This window comes from Lygodium microphyllum, chromosome 12 (genome assembly GCF_053477565.2).
Source record: "Lygodium microphyllum isolate KBCC chromosome 12, Lygodium_microphyllum_v1.1.10, whole genome shotgun sequence".
In the NCBI taxonomy this organism is placed as follows: domain Eukaryota; kingdom Viridiplantae; phylum Streptophyta; class Polypodiopsida; order Schizaeales; family Lygodiaceae; genus Lygodium; species Lygodium microphyllum.
Genome location: NC_141146.1, coordinates 86861540 through 86879615, shown reverse-complemented (window position 1 = coordinate 86879615; position 18076 = coordinate 86861540). Strand labels below are relative to the sequence as shown.

Here is an 18076-nt window from a genome sequence, read left to right as displayed (position 1 = left end):
CAAGTTTATAAAGTTGTTTGTAGAAAGTTAATGTTAACTAAGGTTTGTAAAGGTTCCTTTTAAGAGGCTGTTATAAGGTTAAACATTTTTAAAGGTATTTGGCTGTGCCAGTTTCTCGTCGCAAGGAGATAATGCAAACATTAGCTTACTAATATTGATCTCGCATTATTAAAAAAACTATAGAACTTAACCTTAGAAATCAAAGGGATTAACCTTTAATGTAAATCTTATACATTATCTAAACTCAAAGGTAAATCCCTTTTCAAAGGGGGAATATAACTAATCTTTCAGAAAAACAGTTTAAAGCACACACATGCACATAGAGTGTGTATCCTTCTTAAAAGACAGAATCCTTTACCTATGCACATTACGAAACCAAGTCTTAAACACTCACTGCTATGCAAAACCTGTTTTACAAGCTCCCCACCAACCATTATCTACTGACAACATTAGGGCTACATTGGATTGAAATATACAGCTGACCATTTTATTGAGTGTGTAGGAATGTGGCTGACTTGATTTTGCATTCTTTGATTGTACTGAGAGGTAAGAACTTCAGAAGTTTCATGCTTCCAAGCTATTCAAATACTTCTGTGTTGCAGCTGTTCAAATAATCTTATCAGACTTTGGACCTGCCTTGCTCAAACAAGGACTTCAACAACACTAAATAGTGGATATCACTTTGAAAACAACAAACCTGGTACATGCATTCCTCCAAACAAAATCTTATTGGTTGAAAAAATAAACTTTTTGACTCATTGTAAGCTCTGATCCCTCAAAATCTTACATTTTGGAAGAACAGCTTAGCATGTGTTCACTTAGATAACCAGTAAATAAAGAGAAATAAGGTGCATGCAGCAATGACACCAGAAAGGATCAACGTATCTCTTGACTTTTTTCTCCGTATAGCTCCTGCAATAGATGAACTTCATATTCAGGAAACATTAGCATCTCAAGTACTTGGACATAAGGCAGCTATGTTGTTATGAACTAGTTACCAAGTACACTCCGAATGACAGGAAACCTATCACTGAGTTGTTTCACTTTCCCCTGTATTTCCACGAACATTCTACTCTGGGATGATAGGGCCCCTCTTGTTGATTGTGCCTGGCTGATAACGTCTTCTATCTGCATGTTAAACATATAACACTAGTAATCACAGAATTCTAATGTTTTCAATGGAGTTATATAACAGCCAAAATCTTATTAAATGCATAGGGATATCTTGCCAGTAACCATTGTCAGTCATAAAATCCAGTTTACTCTTCAAAGATGCAGGCACAACACAGAGATCATGAGCTGCATAATATGAACCTTTAGCAAGTTCATGCTTAACTCCAAGGTTTTAAAAAAGCCAAGGTCAAGGGATGTATTACCTGACTGATATTACCATGTATAGCTGCCCTCTCTCTCAGTAAACTTGCACCAGGTGTCGAACTCCCAGATGCCTGCAAGGCAGTCGTGGTACTAAGAGACACAGAAGTAAGCAAGGACTTTGCGAACTTGAAAGAATCACCTTGTATTCACTAATGTCATTCCGCACGGATGTCAAAAGGTCTGCATGCTCTCGTAGTGAGTTTATATTGCCTCGTGTTCTTTTAAATTCCTGGAATCATAGATGCAGAATAAGTCAGAAAATAGTTCTCAAAGATAATTTCATCAAACTTGCAAACAATACACCTGAGCTTTTGGTGCATATACTACTCATTGGAAGGTTTTATCACGGCTTCTAAAAAGTATAATAGACTTACAACGAATGGACATATTGCAAACACAAGATTTAAGAACAGATGAGATTCAAGAATGAATCAATTGATTACACATTACAAATTCCAGAAACAACAAACTCGTGTTCTTGGATGTCATGCCTCACGATCTTGCTTGCCTCCAATCTTGACCCGATTCATTCTAGATCTTTCAACATGCATTCTGTTATCCAAGGTCAATACTATCGAAATAACATTCAGGTATTATTATTGTGGACCAAGAACACACAATGGACTGCTCTCTAAGCTGCTTGTTAGATTGAAAATAAAGCAGTCACAACAGAGTGGATGGCTCCCTCCCCTCCTTTAAAACCCTTCCTCTCTGTGACTTTCGACAAGATGCTTCCACTACACAGCAGCAGAAGTCTTCAGATCCATTTTTTATGCAGTCAGAGACAATTGCAGCCTCAGTAGGGGGTGACATGTTAAAGAGGTAGGTGCCTGAGGTGGCCCACTTCACACACCTGTGACACGTGGCTAGCAGCTCAATTAGAGGCCCACTCCATGGTGCAAGGGACAAACCTCAACCCCTCCCACACCTTCCGGCTAGCAGGATCACCCTCTAAATAGCGATCACAATCCATTCCCATACATCACATCCTGGAATGTTGATCGCCTCCACTATAATGGTGAATGTGATCCCAGGAAGCTGATAACCAGGCAGAGGCTCCAGAATCCAGCCCTTGTTGGACGAATTAATATTCTTTAGGAGCATAAACCCACCTGCTCATAGGCCATGAGGAGGCCACCCTAAATCTGGTAAATTCGATACAGTGCAAGCATTAAGGGAAGATTTGAGAGTAACACGAGCTCGATAGCTCCCGACCGACGCGCTGCGTGCCACCATCCCGCCATCGCACCTCCCCTGTCTCTCCTACCACTATAGCACCTCCCTCTCCCTCTGTCCGTCAGCGCTCCCCCCTCCCTGGCCACCACTGAACCACCCTCCCACCACCTGGTCACCTTCACGCTTCTCCCCCTCCCAGCAGCCACCGTGCCCCCCTCCTTCCCCAGCCGCCACTGCGCCTCCCCCCCTTCTGCCATCTGCCACTGGGCCCACTGCATCTCCCTCCCCCGTCTGGCTGCCAGCACGATCCTTCCTCCTGCCGGCAGCCATCATGCCCCCCCCTCCTGTCTGCCCCCCTCTGCGACTCTCTCTTCATGCCTGTCCGCCTGGGCCTCCCCTTGCAGTGTGTGCCCCATCATCGTGACGGGCTGCCCCTTCTCGCCAACCTTTCCTCACATGCTCCAACCCCCCCCTGCTGACAGCCAGAAAAACCCCCTGCGCCCACCCGTGGGATCAAGCCACCAGTGGAAACCAGCACTTTACCCACCACTGAAAAACAGAAAACCCCCCCTGTTGCTCCCTCCTTTGCAGCGACACCCCCCGCGGCAACACTGCAGCGTATCAGCAAGGACATACAATGGAAACCCCGAATGCCGGTGCATTCAGCAAGTGCCCCCCAGTCAAACACCTTGTGCGTCATCCTCTCTGACGAACAGCTCTTAGCCGTCCGTGCCACAGAGCTAGAGCTAAAAGAAACAACGATCTTTGGTCAGGTAGTAGGACACTCCCCATCCAGGGCCTAGCTTTGGGACTGGCTTCACTCCACGCTGCGCATCGACACAGCGCAAATCGTGGAGGCGGTTCTAATGGGCCAAAGGATCTTCATGGTACGGGTCACCTCAACAAACGCAGCCTGTGAGTTATTGGTCAATTCACCCTATGCTTCCATGAAGGGGGTCATTTACATGGTCCCTTGGTACAATGGCTTCACAGTGGAGGCATTCGCGCTCCACAACAGGTTCCTTCGACACCCGGTCACCCTTCTCTTTCCCGGATCGGTGATAGAGTATCGCCAGTTGGTGGAAGACTTTGGACAACTCTTCGGCACTGTCCTTCCCGCCTCTTTCGCGGATGCAGTGACAGCTGCAAGAGTCCCAAAGATACGGGTAGCAGTGAAAGAGACAAAGAACATACCACAGTTTCTAGAGATTGAGGCAGGCGAACACTCCTTCAAGCAGCAGGTCATCGTGACTGGGCAGCCAGGGCAGTGCCTGCGTTGCCATGACTTTGGGCACCATGCAACAGAGTGCATGCGCTTCGGAGCTAAGGCACCGTCGCCAACAGGCCCCCACGTGGATGCGGACGACTTTACACAGGTACAGAAATGACAAAGAGGGAGACGGCAGGGGGGGGCCGCTGGTAGCCCCTTAGACACAGCCACAGTAGCACGGAACAGAAGGGCTAGTGTCACCCCCCCCGACAAAGCACCATGCCGCCCCCCCCCCGCCCCCCTCCTCACCCTATCCGACAGGACCACAGGCCTACAGATCCACCCCCCACGGAGGTGTCACAAGCCGCCTCACCTGAGGGCTCACACCCCCCATCCCCTCCCCATGGTTCCCCCACCGACCCTAGTCCACACCCCCCTCCTCTAGAGCTACCCACCCCTCCTCACACCCGCCGTGTGCCTCTGATCACCCCACCATCCCTTGATCCTCCCCCTCCCCACCATCACCCCCACCGACCACCCCCCTTGACCCCCACCTAGCATAGGTGACCTCCCCCCCACCCATCCCCCCCCCTCCCACAAGAGGATGAGGAGCCCCATACGTCGACATCCTCCATCCACCGGCAATCTAGCCCCTCCACACACAGCCACCAATTCATTCGTCCATGTCACCCCTCACACTTTCCCAAGAGAGACGCAGCTGCTACCACAGGAGTTTTTTTGCAGTGGGCCATGGTCCTACCTGAGAGTTGCAGGGCAGCGTGGAGAGTTCCCACTATCCTTGGAGGTGGGAATCTTCGTGGTATGCAAGTCTAGGAGCAACAAAGTCCATCTACTAGCACAATTGGATGGGCCAAACTATGCCTTCTTTCTTCAAACCTCTCACATTGGAGACTAGACGACGACTCACATAGAGGAGGAGGTGAAGAGCATGGCAGACCACATCTCCCAGTGGATGGGAGAAGGTGAATTGGCACTTTTCTCCCAACAATGGCCAGGTTGCATGATGGACACTAACTAGTGGGCTAGGACCGAGGTCCCTCATCTTAGCATTATCTTTTGAGCCCCTCCGCAGTGGAGAGCGCCGATGGATGTGATAGAGTGGCCCCTGGTCTACTAGTGTACGGAGTCTTGCCTCTCAGCCTGGTTGATTGAGGCCCTCATCACCCCCATGGTCCGCCCGAGGGCTACCACAAGGACTACCATGGGGAAATGGAGTTCACTGTCCAGGCCGGCGTCTACGCATGCCTCATAGTTCCTCTTCTTCGTTAGCAGCTTCCGCACCAAACAGATGCCTGTTCAGTCAGTCACAGGTCTCCCTATGAGTTTACACCTTGCATCCTGGAATGTGAAGAGCCTCCACTATAGTGGGGCACGTGGTTCCAGGAAGTTGATTGTTTCACAAGAGCTGCAACCTGCCCTTGCCGGACAGATCAACATCTTACTCCTACAGGAGCACAAGCTCACTCCTGCCCAAGCCCAGCAGGTAGGGAAGGTACTTCCGGACAGTTCACACACTTACTGGGAGCACGTCATTGGTGCCCACGGTAGGAGTGGAGGTGTATGCACCTCTATAAGCCTAAGTCTCACCGCCTGTGTATGAGACCACGGGACGATAGTGGCAGGGAGGATTCTATGGATCAGATTGGATATTGGGGACTCGTGCCTTGGAGTCCTCAATGTCTATGCCCCTACTAAGGTTAGGGCGCGCAGCAAGTTCAAGGTGGAAATCGCAACAGGACTCCCAGAGGTGGACTCTTGGATTGTTGGAGGAGACTTCAACAACCTAGAGGCTTTAGAGGACCAACAGGGTAGAGGCAGAAACTACCAGGGCATGGCTAGGGAGGGGCAGGAGGCATGGGAGACCTTTCTATTGGCACTAGAAGCACGTGATGCTTGGAGAGACCGTGCCTTCCACAAGAGGGAGAGGTCATTGGACTTCTCTTGGGGATACAGGCGGCTAGGTAGAGTCCTGCTGGAGCGGTTGGACACGTTCTATGTGGGAGAGTGGGAATGCTCTCGTGGAGGCCAGGTTGGGCAGTCGTTAGGCACCACATTGTTCGATCATTGCCCGCTTCTCCTGACACTTGATCCCCCAGCATCTGCCCTAGACACACGATCCTGTCGGATCCCTGACGAATGTATAGAAGGGAGGAGGTGAAGAGACAGATTGAGCAAATTTGGACCAGGGAGTGGGGCAAGAGGGACAAGATCGCAAAGAAGGTTGCAAAGGTCCTAGCCAAGTCGAGCAATATCTGCCAGGAGGCAGCTCTACAGGCCAAGCAGCAGAGCTGGGAGGAGAAGAGAGCACTCTGGTGGGACCTTGCAGCCACATAGAGATTATTACAGGAGGCACCAAGGGATCCTATCCTCCACACATAGGAGGTGCATGCGCGAGCTTCCATTGCCGACTTAGAGGACACGCGCTTGGAGTTCTCATTCCGCACCTCAGCAGCCTTCTGGCACTAAAGGGGGACACGATGTGCAGCGAGTTTTTCCAAGTGCACCAGCCTTGCACCTCAAGAGAGCAAATACATAGCCTTCAGGATCAGTATGGAGGGACTCGTTCTAGCCCAAATGAGGTGATGGAGACAATCTTAGCTAAAGGACAGCAATGTAGACAACACGCCTAGGATCACATCCCATCCCTCATCACAAAGGAGATGGGACGCTCCCTCCTAGCCCTCTTCACAAAGAAGGAACTAGAGGAGGCTTTCCATACATAGGACGAGTAAAAATGCCCAGGAGAGGATGGCTTTTCTAAGGCCTTCTTCACTACCTACTGGGAGGTGGTGAAGGACCCCTTACTGATGGCCTTCCAAGAGATTTTCACTTCAGGACAGATGCCAGGGAGTCTTTCGGCAAGCCTCGTCAGTCTTCTCCCCAAAGGGAGAGACCGGTTGGAGCTTTCCCATCGAAGACCGATCACCTTATTGTCAGTGACCTATAAGGCACTGGCAAAGATGATTGGTAGGCAACTCCACCCTGTGCTTCCAGACATCATTCATGACACACAAACAGGCTTTGTCCAGGACACGAGCATCCTAAACAATGTATTCACTTTCTTTGAGGCGACTGAGTGGACTTAGCACAGTGGGCACGGACTAGCCATACTACTCCTGGACATCGAGAAAGCCTATGACAGCGTGGACCGGGATTTCCTAGAGGGCACCATGGTGAGGTTGAGCTTCCCCCAGGCATGGATCCGCGGGGTCTCTGCACTTTACAAATTGGATACCAGCAGGGTTCTCATAGATGGTAGGCGAGGGGAGGAGTTTCGACTGGAGAGATTGGTCCGGCAAGGCTACCCCATGGCCCCGTACTTGTTCTTACTCTTTGCAGAGGCAATGTCTCACTTTCTCAGGTCAGGTGTGAGCGGGTTACGCGACCTCTGACTTCCAGTGAGAGAGGAGACGGAGTTGTTAGACTCAGAGTATGTAGATGATGCAGCACTCTACATAGAGGACGATGAGTTGATGCTGAAGAGAGTGAGACTGGCTCTTGAGGAGTTCTATACTGCCGCGGGAGCAAAAATCAACTGGCAAAAGTCAGTTGGATTCCTTACATACACGTACTCCAACACGGAGTGGGGTGTCCATCTGGGATTTAGAAGGGTGAGTAGAGGGTAGACCATCCGTTACCTAGGGTTCCAGGTGGGACTCGACATCAATCCCCCCCCAGCAGTTTCTTCGAGTCCTTGACTCTTTTCGGAGGAAGCTGACCTATTGAAGTACCGCTCGCCTCTCCCTAGCGGGCCAAGCCCTAGTGGTTAACCAAGTCCTCCTAGCAACGGCTCGGTACATTGCCTCGTGTTGATGCTTCTCCTCATCCTGCGTAGTTCAGCTTCACCGCCTAGTGTGAAACTTCCTTTGATCCGAGTTAAACGGTTCCAGGGATTTTTGGGCCAAGGTGGCGTGGGCGACCCTCATCCGTCATCAATCAGAGGGAGGGCTTGGGGTCATAGACCCAGAGTACCAGAGTATGGCCCTCCTGGGCAAGCTAGTAGTCCGTGGCCCCACACTAGGAGGGCAAACCTGGAAGGTCCTATTGCAATAGACCGAGGCTTGGCAGTGAGTGGAGGCCGTCCCTGAGATGGATCTTCACAACAGCCCAGATCCCCCTTCCTATGCAGCTTGCTCCATGTGTGGCAGGGCTTCCGTAAGGCCCTAATCCAAAGGCCTAAGTTAGAGATCGGGATGGGGCACAGAGTGGCGAGCATCTCCACATCCAGTGGGCAGGTTGGGAGGCCGGCCAGGCTTGTACCATCAGGACATGGTGGGAGGTGTATAGAATGGTGGATGAGGAGGTGCCACAGCGAGTATCAAGATGCCAGAGAGGAGTTGAGTTGAGGAAAAGGGAGATAGACATAACAATACCTCAGGAGTGGCTTGCTCCCCCGATACGAGAGCCGGTAGAGCCTGGGGAGGTATGGGCTGCTAGGTTTTCACCAGCTGGTATCCCCCTACAGGTGGCAGGTAGAGTGGGCGGCGCTCCACATGGGACCTTCTTCACCATGCAGGAGGGGGGCGTCTGGCCCTTGAGAGAGGGCAGCAGGATGAGGGGACAGCTGTTGTTATAAATGACTGAAAAGATGAAGAGAACGGGAGTGAATTCAGTCCGACATTCAAAGGGCACGAGATACCTTTTTTCGTCCCAGCCTTGCCTAGTTATTGCTAGCAACTCTCATCGTAATCCGATTGCCAGCCGTTACTTGTTGGTGAGTCCTACTATTCCTGGACTCTCTTTAATTCTAGGCTCCCCTAAACCCCGTTCAGGTGCCCAAGGCCCCGGATGGTCATCCCTCATGCCTATTTCCCGTAATTTACCTTATTAATATAACATTTCCTTCCCCTTAAAAATCGGTTTCGTCCTCGAAAACGATACTTGGAAGGTCTAACTATAAATTGGGAAACCTTTCCCTTAGGGTACTTACTCGCTCCCATGTTGAGCTTTCTTCTGAACAATCTTTCCACTTGACCAAGCATTCTTGATAAATTGTATTCCTTGTTCGTTTGTTACGAACATTTAATATTCTTTCTGGTTCATGTGGGATAGATTGGTTATCTAATAGCTCCTTAATGTTATCATTTAAGATTAAATTATCCAAATCACCCAGCCTTTTCCTTAACTTACTCACATGAAAAACTAGATGTATTTTACTACCAATAGGTAGTTGGAGCTTGTAAGCCTTTTCTCCCACCTTTTTAAGTATTGTGAAAGGACCACAATACCATCAGTTTGCCCATCAGTTTGCGGGTGATCCGCCGTACTCATGCTAAGTTTAGTATCCAACTTCCTAAATACTGCAGGCCAAAATTGACTATCAAATTTTCTATCCCGATCAGAAACTATATTTGCCGGAAGGCCATACAATCGGTATATGTTCTCTACGAACAATCTAGCCAATTCTGGTGTTTTAACATCAGTTGAAGTTGGAATGAACCTAACCATTTTGGTTAACCTATCCACAATTACCCACACAGAGTCGTGCCCCCTCTGTGCTCTGGGTAATGCAACAATAAAATCCATGGAGATACTCTCCCATTTTCCTGAAGGAATCTCTAGTGGATAGAGAAGCCCTCCCATTTTCAATCTTTCAACTTTATTAACCTGGAATTTATTACATTTGACCACATAGTCAAGGACGTCCTTATTCATTCCAAGCCAATAGAATTGCCTTTTAATAAGACTATAAGTCTTATTAACTCCTGGATGTCCCGCGCTAGGGGTATCATGACACTCAAAGAGTATATGGCGCCTTATTTCTTTATCTTTCGGGACACATACCCTACCCTTGTAGAGTAAATAACCATTATCAATGGTAAAATTATTCCACTTGAATCCGCTTTGAGCAACCCCCGATGCTCCATTTCCTTGTTGAACATCCTCAAATATTCCTTCCTCAGTAGAAGCACTTTCATTTGGATCCCCATTTTTTATTGCTTCCCATATGTTGGAATATGCCGGATCAACCTGGCATTTCCCTTTTAAAGATTCAAGCAAGTCGGAAGTGAACTGAGTAAAACTCAATTCATTTATGATGGGCATTCTGCTGAGTGCATCAGCTACTATATTATACTTTCCTTTTCTATATCTTATCTCGTAGTCGAATTCTTGAAGGAGTTCGGCCCATCAAGCTTTACACCCTTGTAGATCCGGTTGGTCATTAAGCCACTTAATGCTTTCATGATCCGACAAGATCAAAAGTTTGGCACCATACAGATAGTGCCTCCATTTCTTCATTGCATGTACTATTGCATACAGATCCCTCTCATAAACAGAATAATTCTGTTTTGCATGGTCTAATTTCTTGCTTTCAAAAGCAACCGGTCGACCTTGTAATAAGACCGCGCCTATCGCCTTATCACTGGCATCGGCTTCAACCACAAATGGTTTATTGGGATCCACAATTAATAGTACTGGAGCTGTAGCAGTAGCTACCTTAAGTTTTTGAAAACTTTTATTTTGGTATGTTTCCCAATTAAAGCTCTTTCCTTTCCCTTTAAGTTGGTCTGTCATTGGAACAGCTATTTTGGCATAATCTCGAATGAATCTACATTAAAATCCAGATAAACCTAGGAAGATCTACACCTCTTCCCGATTCCTTGGAGATGGCCATTCAATAATTGCCCTTACTTTTTCTGGATCCATCTTGATTCCCTCTTTCGAGATAATATGCCCCAAATATTTGACCTCTTGTGCGAAGAATTCACATTTAGTTTTCTTCGCATAAAGGAAATGTGTTCTTAACAGTTGGAATACCAATTGTAAGTGTTCCAAATGTTCTTCTCTTGATTTACTAAAGATCAAGATATCATCCGAGAAGACTACTACAAAATGCCCTAGATAGGGCCGTAAGACACTTCATCAGCTTCATAAAGGTAGCTGGTGCATTAGTGAAGCCAAAAGGCATCACCAAAAAATCATAATGCCCGTATTTAGTGCGAAATGTTGTCTTAGGAATATCTTGTGCCTTAATTCTTACTTGGTGATAGCCTAATCTTAAATCTATCTTTGTGAAGAATTTTGCCCCTTATAATTGATCAAAAAGATCTTCCATTCTGGCCATAGGAAATTTATTCTTCACCGTTATTTTATTAAGTGCTCTATAATCAACACAAAGTCGCATAGAACCATCTTTTTTCTTTACTAATAAAATTGGTGAAGCCCAAGGTGAATTACTGGGTTATATAAACCCTTTATCAAGGTAATCCTTAATTTGTCTTTCAACTTCTTGGTACTGTGTTTCACTTAATTTATACGGTGGTTTAGAAATAGGGTGTGTATCCTTATTTGTATCAATTGGGTGATTTATATCACCCCTATTTGGTGGAAAGCCACTTGGTAAATCAAAAGGAAACACATCTTTAAATTCATCTAACAAACTACTTAATTCATTATTTACATTCAACTCACAAACATAAGAAAATTGTTGCTTTATATCACAAAAAGTAAAAGTGTTTTGTACAGAAAGAGACCATAACATATATACCTCACAAGCTTCCTTCTTTATCAGCTTCTGAACCTCAGTGGAACAACGAAGGATTATCAGATACTTCATGTTCACCTTGAATGACAAAAGTCTTACCATCCCTTTCAAATTCCAGTGTATTATGATGATAACTACATTTTAAGGATGGTTCTAATCCCCGTAGCCACTCCCTCCCTAAAGCAATATTGGCTCTTTCCATATTCATAATTTGGAAATCAAGTTTATCTTTATATCCTTGGATCTCAATTTCCAAATTGGATACCATTGTATCCCATATTTTATTATCTTGACCTTACATCATACGAACAACATATTGATGCCCACTCTTTTGTTGGGGAAGTTTCAATTTTTTTACAAGTGCATAATTTATGAAATTGTGGGTAGCAGAGTCATCAATCATGACTCTAACCCTCTTTCCAGCTATCAATCTATGCACTCTAACTAAATCATGTGGCCCAAAGATAGGCTGCCATATAGAAGTTGACATACAACACTTGTGTTGTACATCCATGTGCAAGACCTCTAAAGATTTATACCTTTCATGCCCCTTTAATTCTAAGGTCTGCACTACATGGATTTGTTTTTCCTTTCCCTTGCCCTTGTCCTTATCCTTTCCTTTGTCTTCCCCCTTTTTCCTTTGAGGGCAATTCCAAGCAGCATGGTTAGGGGATAGGCAATTGAGACACAGCTTTTCTTTTTTGGCCTTATCAAAGTCATCTAGACTTAACTTTGGCCTTACATATTGTTTCTTTTCAAAAGGTTGTTTTTTGCCCTTAAAAAATGGCATTTTCCTTTTAAATTTCTCCACAAATTTTGAGGTTTCCAATTCCTTAGACTTGGGCTCCGTATCAGTGAGACTAGTGAGTGTACCTGGACGCGTACTATCTTCATTGATTAATGCAAATTTAATTGCCTCTTCCAACGTCTTAGGTGAACTCATTTTTACTTCCTTTTTACAGGCCTTATCTAGTCCCCTAATGAATCCTCTTGTCTTTTGAAATTCATCTATTCCTTCCAATTTGAGGATTATCTCACGATATTCCTCCAAATATGTCAGCAGGGGTCTTCCTTTTTGTCTGACATAATCCCAATCTTCCCAATTTCTTTCCATTTCATTTTTAGGAAGGAATTCTTTTAAAAAGACGGATTCAAATTGAGCCCAAGTTTCAGGTATTTTATTTGCCTCCTTTAAAGTTCGCCACCATTTATACGCCTTTGGCCCCAAAGTTAAACTGGCCTGCAGTGCTTGGAGATGTGGCGGAGTATTTTTAAGTTTATGTAAATCTTCCCATTTTTGGAGAAAATTAAAGATAGTGTCTTTATTTCTATCTTTTTCCTCCCCGTGAAACTGAGGGGGTTTCATATCTTTTAGAACTGGATTATCCCTCAACTTGTGGTGGGTTTCCTTAGGAACTCGCATAGTCACATCTAAATCTTTCGATGAAGATGGGATATCCGAGGTTTCTATCTTATTTTTATCACTTTCTAGTAATAAAGTTAATTGAGATATTTCAGTGAGTGTTTGAGTTAAAATTCCATTTGAACCCCCTGTGCCTGCACACGAGCAGTTAGATCATCAAATTGTTCTCGTGTGGCAAAGAATTCTTCCCACTGTTCTTCTTGCATCTCCGTTTCATGGGGATCTACCATAGGGTGATCCCCAGAACTAGAACCTTCCATTACTCCTTCTTTCTCTTTTTCTGCCATTAATACACTGGAATTGGAAAGCAAAGATAAGAAATTTGCAGACAAAGTAAAGTACTTCCCTGGTTATAATGACAGGGCAACTGTTGCTGGTTTTATTAATAAGCCCGAAGAATAAGAAACAATTTTTCTCTTCCCGAACTAAACCAGTCACGCTGGAAATGAAGTTCTTTGGTAGAAAACGGGACTATCACGTGAACCACCAGTATGTCTTCTATGTATAGGACGGGTTTGACTGACTTCAGTCAGCTGGTAACGGATTTGACTCCTGGCTTCAGTCGGCTGGTGACGAACCCGCTCTATAACTGCTCTCAGAAGACAACTGTGTGACGTGTGGCACGTGAAGTACCATCTCACGCTTTACGTTACATCTTCCTGCAGTCGTCTCACGCTTTTCGTCTCCCTGCAGGGTGTCATACTTTTCATGACGTCACATGACCTACGTCTCCCTGCAGCGTCTTTAAACAAGTGACGGATGACGTGTCCGTCAAATCGCCTGGCCCTCGGAATTGCCTGGAAAAGACTTCGTGAATAGCTAACAAGATCAGGACCCGACGGTTCCAGCAAGATGCGATGGCAGCTCTCATACCAATGTTATAAACGACTGAAAAGATGAAGAGAACGGGAGCGAATTCACTCCAACATTCAAATGGCACGAGATACCTTTTTTCCTCCCAGCCTTGCCTAGTTATTGCTAGCAACTCTCATCGTAATCCGATTGCCAGCCGTCACTTGTTGGTGAGTCCTACTATTCCTGGACTCTCTTTAATTCTAGGCTCCCCTAAACCCCGTTCGGGCGCCCAAGGCCCCGGATGGTCATCCCTCGTGCATGTTTCTCGTAATTTACCTTATTAATATAACAGTTGTCCTTTCATGGAGGAGGATTTGGGTGATTGGCCTTCAAGGGAAGACATGGTGCCTGGACCCTTATGTCTTTTGGGAGGAGCTCAAGGAGTGGAGCCTCTGGATCTGGGAGAACAGGCCACTTGATGAACTAGAGTGGAATCTGGGAGAGTGGCTATGGTCGGTCACTGCGGTCGCCAAGAAGCCACCGAGGTTCCTGGAGTACACAGCCAGGATTGGTAGACACGTACTGATGCAAGAGGACATGGATTGGGCACCGTCACATAGCAAGCACTAGGCAGAGCACAGCATCACGGAGGCTTTCCGACGGACCTTCTGGCACCACCTATGGGATAGCTGGAGGCCGAGAAGGGTATCGTATTTCATATGGCTAGTGGCACATAGATGCTTGGCGGTGGGAAGTTGGCTTGCCCAGATGCAAAAGGAGAGAGGTTGTAAGCATTGCACACAGTAGCCTCTAGAAACCCCAAAGCACTGCCTTTGGTCATGTGAGGAGACATAGCTCGTGTGAAGAGGAGCATGCCGCATCCTTCGCCATACAGCACCCAGACTTGGATGTATCTCATGGGGAGCTTTCTGCTGGCTGGCAGGCAGCCAGGGCCGTCACCTTCTGTATAAGGTTGAGATGCAAGACACAATATTCATTATTGAGGCAGGGTCGTACGCAGTGGTCGGTTTGGAGGCTCTACCCATCCGCTAGGTACTGGAGCCCACAGCAGACTCTCTGAGGTATGGAAGATCATAGGGAGTCTTACTAGATGGCATATCTGGAAGGCACGGTATCAGGAGACTTTTGGCGGAGAGAGACTTTCAGTACAGGCGACCTTAGTAGAGCTCTAGACCTCCATCATCCACTCCCTCCGCGGCCGATGGGACCAAGTGCAAGGCGAGAGTCCAGGGCTCATAGGGAACTCTGTTGTCATTTCATGCACACTTGGGGCGGCCAAAACCTGTTTTTCGTGATGCAAGCAAGCAGCCCCAGATGGCGATACACCCCCCCCCCCCCCCTCCCAATGGCTTCTTGCCCCCATCCCCCCTAGACCGCCTTGAGAGGCTTGTACATTTGATATATCTGTCTCTGCATCAGCTCCAGCTAGTTTGTTGAGCATGAGCACTTCCTTGTATTCAGGGTTTTTTTGAAGTAATATAATTAGCCACACTTTATTTGCAAAAAAAAATAGGCCATGAGGGTGGTTAAGGTACTCCAACGGAGTTCTCTCATGTTCTTGGGAGTTGCTCCTTCAATGCCAACAGTCAAAGTGGGACTGTGTGCACTTATGAGAACCTCGATCAGAAAGCACTCCTTATATCAAGAATCATGGTACAGTTCTAGTGGGTCAAGCTTTTTGGATCAGGTTGGTTATTCGGAGCTCCTGCTTTGGAATCGTCAACATCTATGCACCTACATAGATGTTAAGTGAGGGCTTCTAGTTACCAATTGTAGCAAGCCTCCCACACGTGGGCTTCTTGATAGTTGGAGTTTTGGAAACAAGAGATTTCGTACAGGTTTCATACACAAGAAACAGTTTCTTACAAGCTAAAGGAATAATAAGAGAAACAAGTCTCTATAAGTAAACAATAATGCAATATAACTTGGAATATGTCAATAATTTAGGGCAAGTTTAGAAAAGTTCCACCATATGCTATGGGTAAAAGAAAAGCTAAGCCTCTTCCTAATTTTTGAACACTTCACAAGCATAACTCTTTTACCTCTAGAAAGCTAGGTCTCTCTCTCCTTTAGAAATTCAAGTTTTGTTTGAAACACAATCTTCATCACAAAGAATGTGACATTGGCCATGAACATACTAGAGGCTTGTCTAGCAAACATGTTTTAGAATCCATACCCTTGTGCTCAAAGATATGGGAGCTCATTTCAAACCTTCCAAGGTGATGCATCTTGAAAGCCCTTTTGTTGATTGATTTTAAGCACACCTCATTTTTTTCTCCGGAATAAAGTGTGGCTAATTACACTACTCAAAAGGAAGTACAAGGAAGTAGACTGTAGAAGTGCTCAATAGTCTAGTAGAGTTAAATGCTAGTCAAATCAAATATGTACAAGGTCTCTCAAGGAGGTCTAGGGGGGATGGAAGAGAGAAGTCATGGTGGAATATAAGTTGTAACACTACTTGGCATTTGCAATCCCATAATGTGAAAAACTGGCTAGGGAAGCTCCATGTAAAGAAACTCTTGCCAAAGCTCATGTCAATCCACAAGTCTCCCTAAACTTGCTCCTTATAGCCTCTAAGGGAGGTAATGATGGATGAGTGGAGCTTCACATGCCGAAAGGCTCTCTCCACTGAAAGTCAGCTAACAACGGGCCTTCCAAATGTGCCACACTATGAGGCTTCTATAAGCTCCCACACCTCTCATTGCAAGTGCAACAAGCTCCATTACTTATCAATTGGACAAAAATTCCAAGACCACCACTACACATGAACCAGCCTCAATGATGAAAATTGTGTCATGCAACTCACCTCATAGAATAGGTGGCATCCCTAGCTAACGGTTTGCCAACAAAAAGCTCCCTAGGTAATACATCCAAGGCTGGGATCTACTCGAGAAAGGATCCTACAAATTCCTCTCCAAACTAGTTGTACAACCTCACAATACCATAGACAATGCTTTGGCTTCCTACTCGATATAGTCAAAGATGAGGAAGTAGGGGAATTGGGTGCAATGCAAGGACGTTTGGCTACCAATTTAGAAGGTAACTCCACTCCCCCATACTAGACCATGGACACAATAGGGGTGTGATGTTCAGCCCCTGAGCCATGGGATGTGGCTCCATCAGACACGTGGTCAATTATGCCTCCATCTATGACAATGTTGGACGTGATCAAGCCTGTAATAAACATGATCAATCCATCAGACACGTGGTCAATTATGCCTCCATCTATGACAATGTTGGGATGTGGCTCCATCAGACACGTGGTCAATTATGCCTCCATCTATGACAATGTTGGACGTGATCAAGCCTGTAATAAACATGATCAAGTCCTTACCACAACAATATTGGAATCTTTAGAAAGCATCTTCATCCATCACAGGTGAGGCTTCGCTTGTCGAGCAATCTATTGTTGGGCAAGCTTATACCCAAAAAGCATAAAATCTGCAACTTGGTGTCCAAACGCATGGTATCAAGAGCACTAGCTAAGGGGTCTTGTGACTATGATCTTCTCAAATACTATGGTATTGTTGGCCACAATTGTAGCTCCATAGGTAACTACTAGATATCGGTGACAACAACCTGTACCTTTGGCTCCCCTCCATCAATCACACCAATTCACATGCCAAAACGCTCTCTCCACTGCATGTTAGCTAGCAACGGTCCTTCGAGATGTGCCACCCTTTGAGGCTCCTATAAGCTCCGACACCTCTAATGGCAATGCAACAAGCTCCATTACCTATCAATTGGACAAAGACTCTAGGCCCACCACTACACATGAACCAATCTCAATGATCGTGTCATGCATCTCCACCTCATCAAATAGATGGCATCCCTAACTAATGGTTTGCTAGCAAAAAGCTCCCTAGGTAATACTTCCAAGGTTGGGCTCTACTCAAGAAAGAATCCTAGAAGCTCCTCTCAAACTGGTTATATAGCCTCACAATACCATAGATAGCACTTCAATTTCTTGCTTGACATAGTCAAAGATGAAGTAGTGGAATTAGGTGTATTGGCAATGACAAACAAAAGCTCAACTTCAGAGTGAGTAAACACGACAGACGAGAGAGAGAGTATGTGGTCAAAGCTCAACCCTTGATTGATTACTAGTCAGGTACAAAAGTACAAAGTACAACCCTTAGACTTTAGGGTTATGTAGGTGACTTAAGGTGCATTCACACATAAATGTGTGTAGTGTGCAGTAAGTGACCAAAATATGTAACATAAATACACAAATGAAAAATAATGTAACTAGGGCAAAAAACCTCTCTTATGGAGAGTAAAAAGTGCCCCAATGTCCTACATGCACATCACTAGCACTCCTTATGAGCACAAGAGTAAGTAAAACCCAACAAACCCCCCTAGAGTGATAAGTGATCAGCATATAAGGATCATACACCAAAGGAGATCAAATTTAAACCATTGCGAAATGCTTCAAATTTGTCGCAAGAAATAGCTTTGGTGAAGATCTCTTCCACATTGTTGTTGATAGGACATTAGACAAGGCTAATATCCTCTACATGTAGCCTCTCTCCATCAGTGTACTTATTGGCTTGCAATCCTAGAGCAA

At 45.9% G+C, this 18076-nt stretch overlaps 1 protein-coding gene across 1 annotated transcript in view; it reads right to left on the bottom strand.

The window, feature by feature from the left end:
- Positions 1-382: 382 nt before the first annotated feature.
- Positions 383-18076, bottom strand: part of LOC148028003 (Golgi SNAP receptor complex member 1-2-like) — a 72579-nt gene continuing 54885 nt past the window's right edge. The window contains exons 4-7 of the mRNA XM_087688980.1: positions 1517-1606; positions 1377-1448; positions 999-1128; positions 383-912 (exon numbers count right to left, since the gene is read on the bottom strand). Coding sequence (XP_087545106.1) covers positions 815-912; positions 999-1128; positions 1377-1448; positions 1517-1606 — 390 coding nt within the window. The 3' untranslated portion in view covers positions 383-814. The remainder of the gene's footprint in view (positions 913-998; positions 1129-1376; positions 1449-1516; positions 1607-18076) is intronic.